General features: G+C 35.2%; 7 protein-coding genes across 7 annotated transcripts; 2 read left to right on the top strand and 5 right to left on the bottom strand.

Moving 5' to 3' along the window:
* Positions 1-15: 15 nt before the first annotated feature.
* Tsp_07478 (putative chaperone protein HtpG) lies at positions 16-686 on the bottom strand (the record flags this gene model as incomplete). Its single annotated transcript, XM_003381756.1, has 4 exons — positions 579-686; positions 358-463; positions 158-231; positions 16-105 (listed from the first exon to the last, which is right to left on the bottom strand). Coding segments are annotated over exons 1-4 (378 nt in total), but the record flags the coding sequence as incomplete, so codon positions are not given.
* A 179-nt stretch (positions 687-865) lies between these two features.
* Positions 866-4,336, bottom strand: Tsp_07479 (TM2 domain-containing protein 2). The gene is made up of 5 exons (XM_003381755.1): positions 3,239-4,336; positions 2,710-2,933; positions 1,306-1,441; positions 1,141-1,256; positions 866-1,079 (listed from the first exon to the last, which is right to left on the bottom strand). Exons 1-5 carry the CDS (start codon positions 4,334-4,336, stop codon positions 866-868), a joined length of 1,788 nt encoding a protein of 595 aa, XP_003381803.1.
* Positions 4,337-5,963: 1,627 nt separating this feature from the next.
* On the top strand, positions 5,964-6,422 carry Tsp_07480 (conserved hypothetical protein). Its single transcript, XM_003381754.1, has one exon. The coding sequence runs from the start codon at positions 5,964-5,966 to the stop codon at positions 6,420-6,422; it is 459 nt and encodes a 152-aa protein (XP_003381802.1).
* A 159-nt stretch (positions 6,423-6,581) lies between these two features.
* On the bottom strand, positions 6,582-8,380 carry Tsp_07481 (golgi SNAP receptor complex member 1). The gene is made up of 9 exons (XM_003381753.1): positions 8,341-8,380; positions 8,010-8,127; positions 7,874-7,955; positions 7,307-7,503; positions 7,163-7,246; positions 7,069-7,098; positions 6,927-7,009; positions 6,799-6,875; positions 6,582-6,653 (listed from the first exon to the last, which is right to left on the bottom strand). Exons 1-9 carry the CDS (start codon positions 8,378-8,380, stop codon positions 6,582-6,584), a joined length of 783 nt encoding a protein of 260 aa, XP_003381801.1.
* Positions 8,381-10,416: 2,036 nt separating this feature from the next.
* Positions 10,417-13,946, top strand: Tsp_07482 (putative ShTK domain protein). The gene is made up of 12 exons (XM_003381752.1): positions 10,417-10,534; positions 10,642-10,897; positions 11,812-12,029; positions 12,091-12,207; positions 12,274-12,381; positions 12,458-12,565; positions 12,626-12,736; positions 13,007-13,144; positions 13,216-13,390; positions 13,496-13,611; positions 13,665-13,765; positions 13,824-13,946. Exons 1-12 carry the CDS (start codon positions 10,417-10,419, stop codon positions 13,944-13,946), a joined length of 1,689 nt encoding a protein of 562 aa, XP_003381800.1.
* Positions 13,947-14,124: 178 nt separating this feature from the next.
* On the bottom strand, positions 14,125-14,987 carry Tsp_07483 (embryonic protein UVS.2). The gene is given in 4 exon segments (XM_003381751.1): positions 14,125-14,165; positions 14,176-14,314; positions 14,372-14,810; positions 14,872-14,987. 4 exon segments carry the CDS (start codon positions 14,985-14,987, stop codon positions 14,125-14,127), a joined length of 735 nt encoding a protein of 244 aa, XP_003381799.1.
* Positions 14,988-16,894: 1,907 nt separating this feature from the next.
* On the bottom strand, positions 16,895-19,934 carry Tsp_07484a (putative kinase domain protein; the record flags this gene model as incomplete). The annotated part of the gene is made up of 12 exons (XM_003381750.1): positions 16,895-17,141; positions 17,244-17,345; positions 17,583-18,024; positions 18,087-18,179; positions 18,372-18,425; positions 18,465-18,579; positions 18,637-18,835; positions 18,933-19,093; positions 19,152-19,238; positions 19,452-19,463; positions 19,597-19,622; positions 19,817-19,934. Coding segments are annotated over 12 exons (1,656 nt in total), but the record flags the coding sequence as incomplete, so codon positions are not given.
* Positions 19,935-20,023: the final 89 nt, after the last annotated feature.

Raw genomic sequence — 20,023 nt, 5'->3', positions numbered from 1 at the left:
TTTCAGCTCATCCACTGTTTGGATATCGGTGGCATTGGTCGCTTGCAAAGCCCGCAATTTTTCCAACGCATCACTTGCATTCGATATCAACTCACGCACAAATACCTGAACATCATCAAATTATGGACAAGAAATAATAAACAAACAAAATGCTTACTTCTTTGTGTGAATATAAAGAGTTTGCCACCACGTCAAGTAACATTCGAGTTTCCGCGCGAAATTCATGCTTTTCTGAAAATGTTAACAACAACAGTCTAACGTCATCAAGCAGATTGCTGATCATTAGATTATTGTGCATTACACAATAATAAATGAAAATTAAATTTTACAAAACAGTCAAATCAAAAATAATAATACCAATCGGTGAATTGCATTCAGATTCAGCCACAGCCAACACTGATGTGGTGGTTTGAAGCAAACGTTTAACTTGCATTCTGTGCATCGACTGATTGAATATCCCATTCTTTAATTTTCTTCGTAATTGTTCATTTTCTGCAACATTTAAAAATCAAAAACATTCACAGCTTCTATTTCATCGCGAAATTTAAAATAAAAGAAATTTAAAGTGCAATAATTACGCTACCAATAATGCTATATCTGCGAATTTGGTATACATCATAATTTCGGTGGAAAAGTCGCTTTGTCGACAGTCGCAGCACTTTGTACATCTTCTGTTTCAAATTCATTTAATATTTTGAAATCACAGGTTATCACAGGATAAAAATATAATATGACGCTCATACGAAAACAAAAAGAAATTACTGGCAATATCAAATACTTTACTGCAAATAATAAAAGATATTACAACAGACATGCAGTATTGATATTTCAATTATTTTACAGAGACCATTTTCTAAATAGCATTTTAGTAATACGGCATCCAACTAGATCCATCTTCTGGAAGATAAAGACCTGAAATTAGAAGACCAATATCCACCAACCACCAAACTCCAAGTCCACCTAAAGTCATCAATTTTCCAACTCCTATTCCAGCATAGCCGAGATAAAATCGATCGACTGCAAAAAAGCCCAGAAAAATAGAATACAGCAAAGCACTCAAAAAATAGTGACCATTGTAGCTGTAATATTAAACATAGAGCTATTTTCTTTCTTCGTGTTAAAAATTTGAATAATCATTACCGTAAACAAGGGAAACCTTGTCGAAGAAAAGTTCTGGGACCTTGGCATTCAATGCATGGTAATGCTTGACATTTCAACGCTGTTAACTCTACGTCCTGAGAATTGACTCCTCCGAACTATGAATATGAACATTTCATTAATGTCTAATTGAATAAAATATCTCACTTTTAAACATCCATAACCGAGAATTTCTTTTGCCGTTTCATTTCCAGCCAAATCAAGTGGAGGATCGCAGACGATGAATTCTTCCGGTCTAAATTGATAATAAAGAAAAATGTGAAAAACAATAAGATCACCAAACCTAGAATTAACTGAATAAAAAACAAAACTTTATTAAATACATTACAAAAACATATATTTAAGAAAAAAAATTCTAATATTTTCAACATATAGAATACACAATTCTTCATTATAGCCAAAACTAACACAAATAAAAATAATTGTACTTTAGCATCATTGCATCAGACGTGTTTTAGAAAAACAGATTTTCAAAAAATTAAATAAAAGATATAATTATAAAATAAATAAAACAGTATATGAAAATGTTATAAAATCACAAAAGAGCAACCAAGTGGAACAAGAAAATTTTAAAAGTCATAAACTAAGCAAAACATTATTTTAAATATTCCTTACGCCCATATTCATAAATAGTCATTAAAATAAAATCTACAAAAACTGCAGATATTATTCAATTACATACGACTGATATGTTGCTTACAAAAAATTGCACGGAATCAGTGGCGAATCAGGTAGAGCATCTTCATTGAATGATTCAAAATCACAAAAATTAAATTTTTCAAATTTGTTAGCTGCATTTGTAATACGCATAAAAAACAATAATAAAAAAATAATTAAATCTAAATACTTCATTGGCTAAAAAATCTTTCCATCTACAGTAAATAAAAAACTTGCAGGTTTTACTGTTTATCAACATACGAATTATAAGAAACATTACCGAGAAAATTTATTTAATAATAAATAAATATTAATAAACTCATAAATGACTATTTATTATTAGAAAGTCAGGTTGCAATTTCACTTTACAACTTGATTTTAAATTTTTATTTTTGTAATATACCGTATCTTATTATAATCTGTAGAATATGAATTGTTCAAAAAATGAATTGTCAGAATCATATTTATTTTTCATTAAAATTTTTTATTTCCAAAAAGCAAAATTAATTGTTCTTGAAAATCGCTACAAAAAGCTTTCTTAGATGGTTATTTTTGCAATTAATTATCAATTCAGTGAATTAGTTTCTTCCTTTGCATCACGATTCAATGTTAATTAGTTGGATTGAAGCATTCTGGCTCGTTTGCACGGCAATTGTTCTTTTTCCAGGCCTGATTATCATAAAATTCCCAAAATTCAGCACACTGTTGAACAATTGTTTCAAATACGGAAAGTCATTGTCTGTTGGCTGCCACAGTAAGTGGGAATTAATTCAAGTTCCAAAAAGGTAATAAATCAGAAATTGTTTCTGCCCAATTTTCATAATTTCCAATATAACTTTTCTTATTTAAACAAAAGTATTTTGAAATATATTTTGATTACAACGAAGTTGTCACTTATCTAATTTCATGTATTGTAACTGAACCATTTTTGCTACTTTGTGATGGAATAATTTATTGCAATCTGTACTGACAAATCGGCCTGTGTCGATACTGATACTCAGGTTCTGTGGGCTGACAAATCTCTTGTCAGTTGAGAAGTGGACTGTGTGTTCTTCTTCCGGGCCGACAAATGCCATAATGGCTACCCAATGAAGATCACTCGCGTTCACAAACAAGCGCTTTATTGTGCATTATACAATGATAAATAAAAAAAATAGATTTTACAGATGCAAACGGTAGTTGACAACGTATGCGCGCGCACGCAGAGCTTGAAGGCGTACCCCTTGCGTGCCTCCATTGGCGGATATGCAGCCGTGCAAGTTGCCTGGTTCATGTAACCGAGCTGCTCGGTCGGCTTCCTTCAATGCAAGAGCTCGTGATGGGCCCGTCCACACCCAACCACTGCACATCGTCGTCTATTGCGACAAGTCTGTGCCCGGTGGCCGCTCTGCAAGCAATTGAAACAGACGCCCTTTTTACGTACCATTGTCATTCTTGTGGAGAGGTCTGCCGTGAGGAACTCTTCACAGGCAGCCGCCTCATGCCCACCTTGGCAAAAGGGACAGCGAGTAGTGGGTGGGAGCGCGGCCGCAGACGACGTAGTGCGTCTTCTGCTGCTTCGCTTCGGACGGGTTGTCCTGTCTTGCCTCCTTAACTCGGGTTCTCGGAGTCTTTCTTCAGCGAGTGTGTCTGCCACCCGTTGAGCGAAATCCAGGAATTTTCTCAAGTTGTCGTAGGTTTCTGACTTTGAATCCACGTTAAGATTCCATGCCCTCTGCAACTCAGGAGGGAACTTCTCCTTGAGTATGGGCATCAAGGCTTCGCTCACAGGGAAGCTGCCGGCGTAAGGATCCTTGCCCAACGCCGTGAGACATATCAGATGGTTTCTGATCTCATCCACCAAGGAATGGATGCCCTGCTTCGTCATCTTGCTGCACGGTGTTGCTTTCCACAGTGCCTTGATGTGTTCACGCACTAACATCTCAGGCCGGTCGAATCGAGACTTAAGAATCTCCACCGCGTGCGTGTAATTTGCCGCAGTGATGGGAATTCCATCAATGGCGCTCCGCGCCTTCCCTTCAACGTACGACAGTAAATAGACGAACTTCGTGGCGGCGTCCAGGTCGCTTCTCGAGTGAATGATCGCTTCAAATTGAGCCCAGAAGTTGGGGAATTCCATCACTTCCCCGGAAAACTGCGGAGGCACCAGTTCCGGCAGGTTCCAATTTTCTGCCTGCACGGCAACTCTGCCGGGGTTGCTGCTGTCGCTATCGGTCAGTCGTTCCCTTTGCGCCTGTTGAACCAGGACGTGCGCTCGAGCTTTCAGCTGTCGGAAGCGCTTTTGACACTTCGACCAGTCCTCGGATGCGCTCCGCATCTCTTCATCCTTCAGGGTCTTCTCCCACTCGGTCTGGAGAGCTTCGGTCTCGACGTATAGTGGTTCAGTCATGGCAATCTGCTCCTCGATCTCATTGACGTCAACGGGATCTATGCACAGTTCGTCCAACTCCTCCAAAAGTCGGCTCAGCCGATACTTGTTTGCGGCCAGCTTCTTCGATATTGGTCTCGCTGCAGACGCCATCCTTGACTTCCCTGTCCGCAGATCGTTCTCCTGAGATGAATCTGGCTCAGAGGACCAGAAAATATACCGACAAATAGGGCTCTGTCGATACTGATGCTCAGGTTTTGTGGACTGACAACTTTCTTGTCAGTTCAGAATTAGTTGACTGTATGTTTTCTCTTCCAATTCTATAATGGCTAGCCAATGGCGATCACTCGCGTTCACAAACAAGCGCGTTAAAGCAAACTCCGTCGATTAATCGCAATGTTTACTAAACGTAAAACCGAACAGGGGGCGATACCGAACTGCACACAAGATCGTCTTCCTTCGCTGCGTCACTCCAAATTCCAACAACGCAGCTCTTCAACTGCAAACAAGTCTGCTCTTCTCTGCTCTCAGCTCAATATTTCACTCGATATTTCACACTCGTCAACTGCTAAACAACTCGTGGCGCTGTCCTTGACCCTGTATATAGAGCCCGGGGGTTAGCGGCCCTACGGGTGTCCAGCGTGAACTACCAATGGAACGACAGAGTCGCCGCATGGTCCGCAGGATGTGACGTGCGCGCTATCTGGGCGCCGATCTAGCTTCTGTCAGGCCTTACTTGTGAAGTTTTTTCCGCTTGTTCACCACTGCGCCCACCACGTCGATGGCTTATCTGAGTGACTTTATCACCACGCTGCTTCCCTAGATCTGATAACGTGCCGTTGAGATTGTTTGTGCAAGAAGCCGTTGTTTGCCGAACAACCAGCTAATGTTTTACGCACCATGGGGTCCCTTTTACCCCAGACCCCGGTTGTCAGATCGGCGCGATAATGATTTTCAGGGTAGTTGGTCTACAGTATTCCTGTCCGAACCGTTTTTTGGGCACGCTTACATGACGTCACGTTGAGGAGGACGGCGCCGTTTTGTCCGGAACACAATCTTTTGAATTTTCAGAAATATTTTTCTTCACAAAAATAACTAATGTTATTAATTTGAAAAAATCTGTTTCTTTAGTTATAAATATTTTCTGTTCTGCAATTTCATCCAGTGTACTGCACGTAAATATAAGAATTCATTTTTTTCACTTTTCTGCCAGTGATCATTTTTGACACATGAATTATTTTTCATTTTCAACCATTTATGAGCAATTTTTAGTTGGATTTTTAAATTGTCGTTCAAGTTGTCTCATCGATGAATGATGTAGTGTGTTAGTTATGTGGAAAAAATATTAAAATTCTGCAGTTAAAAGTTGAACATTTTGATTTTCTGATTCTACAGTTGCTTTATTATTTTTAACTTTCTTCATATTTAAGATGGTTCACTCATTTCTACATTGTTGCTGTGATCACGACAAGCTATACATTGTTCAACGTGTTTCACTGTTACATTGCGAACGGTTTGATTTCGAAATCATTTCAAGAAATGCTGCTTTTATTACGCAAACCTGTTCGGAGTGGAAATAATTTAAATATGGGTATTCAATTTCTTAATTTATTCTTTTAATAAATAAAAACTACATTCAAGTATGTGTATTTCTCTGATAGCAGAGATCTCGCCAAGACTCAACGAACAGACTGTACTTCTTTGCAGCATTTTGCTTTGGTTTCACGCGATTCGAAGATTCTATGAAAGCGCTTTTATTAGCGTCTATTCAGATAGCAAGATGAACTGCTGGCATTACCTTCTCGGGTTGATTTATTACATCTTGATGCCATTTTCTGTTCTAGTCGAGGCACCGAAATTCATACCAAACGACCGTAAAATTCAAGCAACAATAACAAAAATAACTCAACGCTATAATAATGGTTATACTTTCCCCCTTTCAGGATATGTTCCCGCGCAGTCGTATGCATTCATGACCAGCGTTCAAATGTTCGGTCTGTTCTTGTTTCTTTGGTCAAGTTACATGCAACATCAGTGCTTTTTGATATTAGCAGCAGCAAGACGCAACAATTTAGGTTTTACCTTTTCTTTTTATACTTCCAAACTTCACTCACAACTTTCCCATTCTAACCGTGCACCGGCACTTTTTCAGGTAACATCGTCAGTCATGAACATGCCATCATACACGGAGGATGGTTCGACTTTGTATCATGTCCACATTTCTTGTTCGAAATACTGATATACTTGTCTGTGTGGCTTTGTCAACGAATGACTTGGAATGTTTGGTGTTATGTGCTCATTTTTGTTTACACAAATCAAATCATAGCTGCCAAAATCACCCATGATTGGTACAGGCATAAGTACAGCCAATATCCCAAACATAGGACCGCATTGATTCCTATCCTGATCTGAAGCACTTCAATGTTGAGTGCTGTAAGTTGTTTGTTGACAGCTTGCCAAAACAAACCAACTTATAAATAAGAAATCAAAATTTTTTGCAGTACTTTCTGGCATTCTGATTATGCATGTTCAGTTTTGTCTCCTTTTTAAACTAGCTAGCTATTCAATCAGTTTATACCATACAAAAATATAACAATGAAACAAATGACAATGACCGAAGCGAGAATTATAACATCACGGCGTTTTCTCATGTGAATTTTTTGCATCACACTATGCACGGCGGGATAACGTTCTGAAAAAACACATTCCAATAAAACAGTTTTTTTCGTTAGTTTTTCATTACTAGTCAGTGTGTTCAGTTTCTTCGCCACACCTTTAAGGCCAAGCTTCTGATTAAGCAACGATTCTTTTGTCGCCAATGCAATTCTAAATTAAACATGACTTTAATCACATTGACATAATATAAAATAAAACTGTAAAACAACCCAATTTGATCGTCCAGTAGTCGATCAGAGCTAAAACAAAAAAAGTCAAAAATAAAGAGCTTTGAAATTATAAAGCAAAAAAAATAAACTTTACCTCTTTATATGATCATGTTCTTTGAGTAAAAAATCACTCTTTCTATTATTCAAGCCATCATTGCTCAAATTAATTTTACATTCACTTAAACATTTCAATTTAAATAATAATTTCGCTTCATTTTCGTCAAATGCCTCAACTTACCCGACATCACCAATCGAAGAAGTGAATAAAACTTCCCGTTCTAATAAAACTTTAATATTTGCATGAGTTCGTTTAAATTCATGACTATAATCTAGTAAAATGTCACGATGCCGTTCCAATGTGTGACATACAGCTGGATTTTTAACGTATGCACTGCCTCTGATCAAATCTGACATCTGCTCGTTAATATCGTTTAACTAAAAAAATAAAAATATAACTTCAATATAAGATATATCTTTTACATATTTATAAGACAATAGTAAGAAATACTTTCTAAATAATATTTAAACTTCTTAATTTTATTTTGCATGTCTACCTGAAATTCTTTTACTGTAGATGCAATCTGGTTTAATTGTTTCTCTTAACCCTTTTCTTTGTGCAAAATCTGTTCTGTGCAATTTATTTATTACATTTATCATTAAAAAATAAAAAGGAAGCAACTCCAAATAAATTATATCGCATTAATTTCAAACACTTAACAAATGTACAGAAATGTAAATAGAATGTTAAAATGCCAATAACTGATGGAAAGAAATTAAACCCTATAATTGTCAAAGTTATACAAACTTTGTCTAACATCGTTTGGATGTCCAGAGAAAGAGTTTCGAACCGATTTTGGGAAGTGGACAGATATTCCGAATCACGTCTTCTAAGATTCAATTTATATTAATTTGATATGTGAATATTGATATCGAACACTTACTCTGAATCAGTTATGACACCCAGTTGCGGCGGGCCACCTAAACTAGAGCCCAATTTACTAAAGTTGAGCAGTTTTGTATTTATATCACTTTCCAAACTTCTTGCTCTTCTTCGAAGCTCTGAATAATAAAATTCAAAAATATACTAATATAAAAGGTAATGCATCACAGTGAAATTATTTAAACAAAATATTACAATATTTTCACAAATAATAAAGTCATGTATCCATTTCGTACATGCAATGTATTCATAATCATAGAAACTTCAGATATCTTGCATTAATCATGCTTATAATAGCGCATTTATAACCTATAAATCATGATGATACACACCTTCCCAATTTCTCGCAATAAAGGAATTGTCGCTGCTCATTTCCACGAAGAACAATGGGGAAAGCAAACGGAAAAGTTTTATTCAAAATGAAGAATGTTCAGAAGTGAAGGTTTCTCGGGCGTAATTTGTAGAACAATTCAATGGGAAATAAAAAAAAATTTCGCCAAAGCAAATAAAGCCATTCCATGACAGTTATTCACTGTTTCATTTGACATAAACTTTTTATAATGAAACAATTAAAAATAACGATATGATATATTCCACGTTAGACTGGTTCTTACTGTCAAATAGTCAAGTACAGTCGATTTGAAAATTTTAATTACAGTATACATTTAACTTCTTCTAATGCTATTGATGAATAATTTGTTAATAAACAATTTGTATTATATTTAAAAAATGCAGTAATGTAATAAATTCTACTTTTAATGCATGAATGATGATGTTGGCGTAATATAATTATTGTTTACATTCTTGGCATTATTATATATAAACTGTGTGAATATAAAATATTGATCAGCGCACAAAAGAAACTATACTGGAAACTTCCTATAATAAGTTTGCATTTTAAATTATAAAATGCATATTAAAGTAACATTTTTCTACAGCAGCTTTATAAGAACTTACTTTTTTTAAAGTTTTCATAGAGTTCAAATGATAGTTAGATAAAATCCTTTTTAGGAATAATTTAAAATGACAAATTTTAATTTGAAATGATCTGTGATGTTATATTCTTTATTATGCTGATATTTATTTGATGAAAGTCTTTACATTTTATTGGCATCTTACAATGTGTCATGGCGAAGAAAAATATGTGGTTACGTCATAGATGTTTCTATTCAGAGCAGCTTCCACGTAATCAGGACGAAAGCGTCCTTTGCACGTCCTAATTTTATTTTCTATAACAAAATTCAGAGTTGTGTTGTAATTATTTGTTGTAAGAAATATTTCCTAATTTGAGAAATAATGAAAATTGCTTCAAAAAATTTCTTTTTAATTTTCACTTAATTTATATACTGTTGATGGTATATTTCTTAAAGAAGGTTATAGTTGAGCATTTTTCATTGTCACAAATAAAATTATTGGCAGGTTTGTATTCCATACACGGAATAAAATATTAGTTCTCGTTAATCTTGCAAACAGTTGTTTAATTGTAATGGAATAAAGTTAGCAGATAGTTATCATATCGTGAAATAACATATTTTTAAACTGATGTAAAATTTGAAAAGAAGCTTGTGCATGAGTGTGAAATTAAAACTTTTCAAAAGATGGACAATTTATTAAAGATGAATGGTCATTTTGACTCTGTGTATGACCGGAATGTGTCAATCGTATTTGCCATTTGGCGCCTTGCTGGCGGTCTGATATGATTCAAAGAGGAAAACCGCTTTTCATAGATTTGTCACTGTTTGTAAACTGTATAGTTAACAAAGAAAATTTTTTAATAAAAGCAAGGAAAAGAAATGGCGCATAAATCTTAACAATCAGTGTACAACCATGTTTTGGTATGCGCATGGCAAAATAGACAAAAGCAAAAATATTAAAAAACGAATGTTAAAAGATTAAGAAAAGAAAATATTAAAAGTGTATGCATATATATGTGCGTATGTATGTATGTATGTATGTATCTATGTATCTATGTATCTACGTATCTGTGTATGTATGTACCAATGCATGGATGTATATATATGTCAGTATATGCATATTTTAATAGAATTTACATTGGTAATATTTTTTCTCAGTTGAATTCCAGTCAACAACAATAGTAGCTTTGCGTAGTGTATTTTTCTTTGAAGACATTGAAATATTCTTGCGCCCTACTAACCCGTTTCAGATAACCTGCAGATGGCCGTCTTCTGGTCCGTTGTACCTGCTTCAGTCTGCTACCAACACCACAATTACCACCACCATCATCATCATCATCATCAGCATAGCATCTTCACAACGTTCATATGGATATGAACTTGGGTATTGGCCTTTTGTGTAAAAAAGTTGTTTTAATTTTGTTTCTCGGATTAACTTTTACATTGTTCATCTCTGCTTACCCTAATGGAGCACCTTGTTCTACACAACACACGATGCGACCGAGTAAGATCAGCCATGGACTGCCACAACAATCTACACCACCGTATCGTTTTGCCGTCATCGACCCGGATGGCAATGCAATCAATGAATATGGAGACAAAATTTACACAAGTAAAAATAAAAATGATAATATTTTGCACACACACACACACACATATATATATGCATAAATGTGCACTTCCTGGCTTCTTAATTCCATAACTTCTTTACATGTTTAGTTCGACTCAGCGGTACGGTTCATTTTCGTGGCTTTATCATTCAAGCAAGATTGGCAACTAAACATGGTTCAGTTATTGGCCATTTGAGAGCTGGTGAGTTTCTTGAAAACACTGATAAATGGCTCGCTTATGGGATTCAATTTCAAAATTGTTCCTCCCATCGCAATAACTCCATCACGCATATCAACGACCGACCCAAGTACATTATCGAAGCTAACTGGCGCACTAAGCGCAACGAAGGACCAATTCAATTTGTGTAAGTATGCTTTATGTCCATATATATAATCTAATCAAAAAATTATTTAAAGATGAAATGAATTCTTAAAATTTTAATAAAACCATGTAAAATGATCCATACATTTTATAAGATCTATGAAAATATTTATTTACTTATTGCATTACGAAAAATAAAAATAAAATTTTGGGTTGTTTTCAATATGCAATATACAGCAGTAAATGAGATTGCGTAATAATTTCAGAAGTTGGCCATCTGATGAATTGTGCAATTAGCACGCTTGAAATATAGCAAGCAGAACGGCAGTCAAAATTAACATAAATATCAGTTAAATTTAAAATAAAAAGCTATTTGCTTTATAGTTCAACTGTTTAATAGTGAACATGCTTTATTTTAAGGCATCACGTTTTTTCAAATCAGAATATTTAAAATAAATCCCAGCTTTATTGTAATGCAAAATAATTTAAAGTAATTTTATTGAACAAATTTATTCCACTTGAATGTTGCGGTTAACATTTCCTGGTTTTGAATTTGTAAAAAATACGTTTCTGGTCCATATTTATATTTGTCTATTTAGCTGTGCTAGAGTTTGAAATTGAGAAAAATAATAAATTTCAAAATTATGGAAATGTTACTTTGTATCAAAATATTTAGAATATATTTTAATATTAAAGAAAATAATATTTTTCCCTTTCTTCTTTTGTTCCCAAAATGCACATATTATAGAAATGCTGGACATTGTGAAATTATAAAAAGTAGAAAAATGTTCTTAAATTTAAAAGAAACAAAATGATTTTTTTGTAGTCATCTGTTTTGAAGAAGGTCATAAGACTAGAATGTGCAACATTTAAATGTAGCTGACCATTTTTAGCAGTATATAATTAACTGGTTTGTTACATTTTTATATTTACACTTGTATCTATATGTGTGTTTAGAATTACTGTTATAAAAGAAAAGTCAGAATACTGGGCATTTTGGCAACCAAAGTCTGGTTTGCTGTTGCCAAAATTTCCAAGATTGAATAAATCTACACCGTATACCGTTCAGGCATCGAATTTTACTACTGAAAATGAAAAAGCAAATAGCATATTGGAAAAATTAGTCGAGGAAACAGAATCATCTGAATATGGAGACAGACCAAAATTAGATTTATGTATGTTAATATATTCAAAATTTGTATTATTCGTCAATATTTTAAATGCTATGCATTTTAGCAAAAGATTGGTGCAAACAAAATCCTTGCAAAAATGGTGGTAAATGCCTCAACACTTATAACATTGATCGCTTTCAATGTCTATGCAAGCCGGAATGGACCGGTCCAGTTTGTGATAGTAATTTTTTGAATAATTTTCATTGATAAAATTAAAATTAAAATTGAAATTAAATTGAAAATACAGAGAAAAATTACTGTCAACATCACCAGTGCAAATATGGAATATGCATTATCAAGGAAGATGGTTATGTTTGTGATTGTGATCCAGATTATAGTGGTCAGTATTGTGACGGTATGAAATTTTAAATAATAATAATAATAACGATAAGTAATGGTGTTTTTTTACAATTTTGAAATGCTCATTGCAGTCGAATGTCTCAGCTCATCTTGTAACAACGGCGGCGTGTGCGTAGCAGATCATTTAGGAAAACGTTGTCAGTGTTTGCCAGGATTTACGGGCAAATTTTGTGAAAAAAGTAATTATCATCTAATCATCAATAAAATGAAATAAATAATGATTTATTTTAAAAATTTAGAAATTGATCATTGCAAGCCAAATCCTTGCGCCAACGGTGCTCTGTGCAGAAGTGAATTCAATTCTTATACATGCTATTGTTCACCTGGCTATATGGGAGAAAAATGTCACAGTAATTTTGTTTTACATTTCAACATACTGTCAGCAATTTATTTAATTATGCACAAATAACGAACATTTGCAATAATTATTAATAATTAAGAACATTAATCCCGATTTTATCAATTTCATAAATCAGCATCATGTAGGTCATCCGTCATGATCAATAATGTGTAAGCTTGACAAATTTTGAAAACGTAGGCTTTGTCGTGTATTTCAGTTTTTTCCGCATCGCAGTTTTTATTCTGAACCTATGAAATGAATAGATGAATGACCTTTTCAGGACCATGTCAAGATATTTACGGAAGCTGTGATCATTGGGGTGAACAAAACAAATGCGAAATTATGCGCCCGGCGACCACATTTTTTGACGTCAACTGTGCGGTTACTTGTGGTCAGTGCAAATTTGTCAACAGTACCGGTATATTTCTGATTGTTACAATGTTGATGTTATTTTTCAATTATTCTCACTTGTGGACATTTTTGCTTCAGTAAAAACCAAAGATCCTCTGCCTCCATTGCTTGAACCTTTCCAGTGGATACTTGGAAAATGGGAGGTGCAATATGGACGTGATTTGGCATTTCCGCTGAATATGGTAAATGCAAAGTACGGTTACAAGGAACAACTTACCGTGGCCAATCAACGGGTTCTTATGTTCGGCACACCGTATTTAAATTTCAGGTACACGGCTGAATATTAATTATTAGTTTGAATTTTATCAATTATCAGTGCAACATTGTTAGTGATGATATGATATGATAATAATTTTAGCACTGTTACAACAAGTAAAACCAATCCACGAGATCAGCATGTCTCATTGGGGTTTGTGACTTTAAAACCGGCCAGCAATCCAATTGGTGTTTCCATTTCTTCCACGACAAACACAGGTAAGTTTGAATTTGAAAAAAAAATTAATAAGTTTCATTATTTTTATTTCAAGGTATAACTATGATCGAAGAAGGTGAAATGGACGGAGAAAATATGAAATTAGAATTGAAATACTTGATAACACTGAAAGAATCCAAAGCGACACCAGTCAAAGTAAGAAGAACTTTTTTATTCAATGCAACTAACTGTATTTTGTGGTAATTTTGTTCAGGCTGTTCGATATTTCAAATGGAAAAAGCCATACTTGGAAGAAACGGTTCAAATAAATCGAAAAGGCGGTTCGTTTGATTATTTTACTAAATATTTTACGAAAATTGAGAATTACGTTATTTGAAATTTCAATTTTGTAAATATTGTGAATAATAAAGTGTGCTTTGACAATTGTTTTCGACTAATTCATCTCATTTGTCAGTATTAACATCGGTTGCAAGATCTTTCGCACCATTCATTGACCAATTTACGTTTTCCGCACAGACCCTGTTTGACCCACCAAGGACACATTGGAGAGAAATCTATGCAATCGCCATATCTCCTGTAAGGTTTCTGGAACGGCCTGCAAAAACCACAAGTCTGTTTGCAATTTGCAAAACCCCAATCTTGATCAGCACATTTTTTCTTCACCAATCCTTGTTCTATGCAGTCGTTTAATTCTAAATTGTCGTAGCATTGCAAGTAGGATTTACACTTGTAGAGGGTGTTGATCTGAAATACAAAAAGGAAAGAGAAAATCTCCCCTAACTGCCCAACATTTTACCATACCTTATACACGTCCAAAATACTGAGATGGTCTCGTTGTCCAATCGTTTGATTATTAGGCGCTTTAATGACCACACCTCCGTTCTTGCTGAACGCATGCGGCGAATAGTGCATCACACTGTCGTAGTCGTACATTGTGGTGATGGGCATTCTTACCCAAATATGTTCTCTATTAAGATTTTTCCAATGCTCCTTGGCCACATTATTCTTGTTGATATCGATGTAGCTTTTCCTGTCCGGACGGCTGTGCTCGTGGATGAAACCCAACGTGTGCATCAGTTCATGCAGAACGGTGCCCTGCTTGTTGCAACACCCCCGCGCCAGAAAAAATGGCGAACCTTTGCCCGGCGCTCGACCAACATGCGATTTGCACCCTTTTCGGATCGTTCCAATCGACATGTAACCAATTGAATCGTGCACCGTTGCATTGTAAGGTACAAAGCTGAAAATGAAGTAAAACAAATTTTCTCATTGATTTCACGTTAAATAAGCTAAAATCATACCGAATACAAGATACATTTTCTATGGTTTTCATTGCATCTTTGACACAGGTTTCTAACCAATCGTGCGTGTCAACGAAAGTGTACGGTACAACACCATTTGGCCATCTGAACTTCATTTGCAAATAGTCGTAGAGCTTGTTATTGATGTGATTCTTATAATTAGTTTTCAGCCCAATCTTAGAAATAAGTCAAATCATGTAGAAAATTATTGTTGAATGTTAATAATAAATTAATTTATATTTATGAAAGTTCAATCGAAAACTGGAAAGCATACTGGGTAGTTCTCGGCAGGCACATCGGAACATGCGACATCGAAAAAATAAAGAAGCAGTGCGAATTGAAAAAGCATGCTTTCTGGAGAAGTGGAGTGTTCTTTCGAAGAAGCTGACTTGAAGAAGAAGAAGATGCGAGAAACAGTTTCAATTTACAATTTTTTGAACCCATTAAAAATGCTCCAACAATAGCGAATGGCAATAAAAATTGCATTTCAAATTTATTTATCGCATTTCAAATGCAAAACATGACTTTTGCGTGCAAGCAAAACACCAAAAGCCGAGAGATAATAAAATTCCACAAACTATGCCCTATACAATCAGGCAATAAACACATCACCTCGTCAGCAAACAATTACAAAAGCAACGTTTGTCATTTTGTTTATAATAAAATTCAATTTTATTGAGCTTACTTTCTTTCCATTATTAATTTGAATACGATGCATTGTTCATTGCTCATTTTTATATTTTTTCTTAACAATACTTGGCAATGTCAACGTCGGATTTCATTTTATTTTATTGCAAATCGTCACAATTGATGAACGCATCGAAGCTTGCTTGCTTTCCCTTTGTGTTTAGTGATTTTTCTTCATTTTACGCACCGTAAAATGCAAATAAATTAACACAAATATAACATCAAACTATGCAACTTAAATACTTATTTTATTAATAATAATTTCAAATGATCGATCAACGAGATCGCCAGAAACCAGTGATGACGCAACATTTCGCGCAATGAATGCACATAAACCCACTAACCGACTGTATTATACAATAATAATAATAATAATGATTAAAAGTTAAAAAAGTTATCATTCAAACAATAGAAAACAATCACAAATGAAAGCTCAGACGGCAGGCAACGACAAATCAGAATCAGTAATATAATGTGCCACTGGATCGGATAAAGCGAGTTCAACTCTAACAATAAAAAAATACCAATATATACGACAAAACAACATACGCTTTCATTTTTTACAAAAAATTGATAATAATAATAATAAGATAATCATCAATAAAACATCATTCGATTGGGGTTAAACGTTGCGTGATATGGGTATGGGGGGAGGGGGAGGGAGGGGAAAGCAAGAGACAAAATGTGAAGAGATGGAAGTTTTCTGGTAATAAAATTCTTCTGATTCAGATTCTTTCCCACTTCCATTTCTTGTTGCAGAAACACAGATTACCAAAAAACAAAAAAGTTTTTTTTCTTACTGTTGCTTTGAAAAATAAAAAAGAACAACAGAACACCGAGAGAACGAGAAAAAAGCAAAAATATTCAGACAATGAAAATCAGCAGAAATAAAAAAAACGACAAATTGTGCAAAGAGGTGTGCTGTGGAATGGGCAAGGAGAAAATATCAGCTTATATGTTTAAAATGTCACCTTTCTTCTAATGGTAAAATGAAAAGCTCAAGCTCGACGACCACTTTTTTCCCCACTGCTTCTTGTCAACAGGTCGAGCTTTCAAATATACACACTTTCAACGGGACAAAAAATCAAAAACGAACAAACAACGGAAAAATAGAAATATAAATATATATATATATCCAAGACGTGTGTACTGGATTATTATTATTCATGAACGTTGAAAATGTAAAGATGAAGCACACAGGAAAAAATTCTTTCCGGTAAAACAACCAAAAAATATCATTGATTTGCTTCAAATTAATCACTTGCCGTACAATTGCCTGAAAATCAACGCGTGCAAAATTGCATTCATGAATAATTAATTAATCAATCAATGCAAATTACCATGGAACTGGAAGAAAGTGCAATTCTAATGCCGCCGCATCACCGACAATTCTAGCTCGTTCAACTTTAATTGGACGTACAACGGCTTTGGTTTTGCCAGCCCATCTTGACACAGCCGATGGATGTGATCCTGACGATCCACTGTCAGCAGCATCCCCATTGACCAAACTTGAACTGATCATCGGCAACTGTTGATCATACTTTTCAACATTTCCATCGTCACAATCAACAGTCAAATCGATGCTAAAAAACAAAGCACAAATGATAATTTTTTAAAAAAAAATAAAACTTATTTACCAATTATTATTTATTTCGCTGTTTGATTCGTCGTCTTCAGTATTGTACGATAATGATGATGACGCCTGGCAATTGCCAGAAGAATTTGCTTCGACGGCAACTAGTTTCGACTGCTTTTTCCCAAATTGAGACAACATTTCATCCGCACAACTAAAAATAATTTTAAAAAAGAATAAATTATAAATTAAAAAAAAGTATACTGCATTCTCACCAGGATAATTTAGCTTCGGGAAATATATTCGCCTCCTTATCATGCTGCAACAAGGACGTCGTCATGCTAACCGGTTCAATTTTCGTTTGTTGAAATAACAGAGATCCATCCTGTTAAAAAAGGATGACTTCTCTTGAGCATAACTTTATTTCAACGGATCAATTTTAATCTCAAACTTTTTTACCATATTATTATTAGCAGTAGTAGGATTAATTCGCAGTTGTTGTTGCTGCTGTTGTGGAAAGGCAGCCGATCCAGCAAGCTTTGTCAGATAATGATAACTGTTATTCAAGCCAGTCTGATGAGCTGACTCAACTCCGCTGGAGGCTGCCGCAGGCACTAAAAAAGTCCCCACATCGGCTGCGTTGCCAGTGGCTCCATTGAATAAACCCTGCAACGACGGTCCACCGCGAGCCGCGGCCACGTTGACCGCGGCTGCAGCCGCAGCCGCTGCGGCCACTGGCCAAGAAAGCAAACGATCCGGCCATGCTGCCGCAGCTGGCAATACAATATGCGGGTCTACCAATGACAACGGTAACGACACCGGTCCGAAAGGTTGATAAAGTGGAGTCGACGCGGACGATGGACCAATGATGCCAACAAAATGACGAGACGGAACTACAAAAATCAAATCTGTTGTATAATTTGTAAATGATCATCTTCAAATTCCGATACTCCACTGGGTAGTGTCAACCTTTTTTCCCCCAATGCACCCTTTTCACCGTCTGTCAGAACGTCACTGTCCCCTCCCCCTCCCTTTTCAAACTGTTTGGCTCCAAATAATGCAAATATAATTTATTATTATGTTAATACATGTACATTTTCTTCAATTATTTTCACAGTGAATTTTTCCATTTCAATAGACAAAAACGTCCACTACGAGGTCAGAGAGGGTAATGTAATTCATTCCATTCTGAATCTACAAATTTGAAAAGAGAATTCCCCTCCCCTTCCCCCTGGAAAACCCCTGTGATACTCAGTGCACGTATGACATGCAATACTCAATGCGGTATAATCGACTTAAATATACTATTTTTCATTGTATAAATGCAACTTACTGAATGAATGCTGCAACATCAGCGGCTGATATGTTATATACGGTGCCAAAGGTTGCACAGGTGCTGCCGGATACTGCACAAAACCATTTGACTGATAATCACTCGTAGATGTCACCTGAAAAATTTTTATACAAATAAATTTATAAATAACAAAAACACAAAAATCAACAACCTGTGTAATTTGGCTGGTAAGATTGGAAGGGATAATTGGCTGCGAGCTTGTCACAACAGCGGCGGCAGCGGCAGCGGCTGCAGCGGCGACAGTTCCAGCAGTCGCTGCGGTGCGATTATCAGCGGAATACAACGCAGATCTCGCCGACATGTTACTATTTCTCGAGCAAACGCTCATCCTCTGGATACTCCTTTGCATGCTGAAACACGAGAACAAATAAACACGATACCCATTTACTTCAACAATTAATTATAGTCTTCAAAAAAACTCACTAATTGCAGTTGGAATAGTCCAACATGTTGGTAAGTTGCAAGAAATTATGCTGCAAGCCTTCATTGGGAGTGATGCGTCGATCTTGGTCAACGGCGAGCATTTTTTGCAACATGTCTGTGAATTCTTGACGGTCCAGCCGTTCACAGACTGCATCGGTTCCTTCTAATGCAACGGAAAAATTCACCTACAAAAATCACACAATATATTCCCCCCTCCTTTGAACATATCGTATAATTTCTAACCTGGGATATATCATCCAAACAATTAAAAACGTATTTTCGCGTCTCCTTCGATTTTACACCACTTTCTTGTTCATGCTCTTCAATTGTCTACAAGAAAAAGAAAATATTACATTTTATTCAAGCTGAAAAATAATTTCCAAAATAGAAAAAACATAAAATATCAATGACAATTTTTAGCCGGTTAATTCTTTATTGAACGATAATTTATGGGGAAAAAAAGAAAGATAATTTTCTTTCTCTCACAAGATAAAAAAATTAAATTGGCATGATTAAACAATGAAGTACAATTTTTTCAAAAACTTTAAACTTAACCTGCAAATTTTATTTAACAATAATATCGTTCTTTCTCTCTCTCTCTCTCTCTCTCTCTCTCTCTCTCTCTCATCTCTCATTTCGCAGAAAAAATAAATCAACACGATCGATCGCAATTCAAGTCCTCTTCTACTTCTACAGATAGATTTGTCGAAAAAACTGATAAGTTAAATATTGAAAAAAAAAGATTTATAATTTTATTAATCATAGCTAACAAAAAAATACAAAGCATGCATGCATCTATAAAAATCACAATCCATGCACAGAATAAGAAAACAATTTTAACAATATTCAATACAAAAAATCTGTAAATAAATGAATGAATATATATATATATATATATATATACAGACCTTCAAACGCCAGTACGGATAAAGTGTACTGCCATCCTGCTTGAAAACTCTGACGTCTCGGATGTGACGTGATATTGCGCAGCTGGCAAACCTGCATGTAGCGATATAATCGACTCTGCTGTAGTGATAAATTCAGAACAGGTTGATATGAAACAAAATAATGATGAATATTTAAACCTGATCAATCGCATGACCAGGATAAGAGGC

This window comes from Trichinella spiralis (assembly GCF_000181795.1).
Source record: "Trichinella spiralis strain ISS 195 chromosome Unknown Scfld1, whole genome shotgun sequence".
Taxonomy (NCBI): Eukaryota; Metazoa; Nematoda; class Enoplea; order Trichinellida; family Trichinellidae; genus Trichinella; species Trichinella spiralis.
The sequence above is the reverse complement of the archived record's forward strand: the minus strand, read 5'-3'. Positions and strand labels throughout refer to the sequence as shown.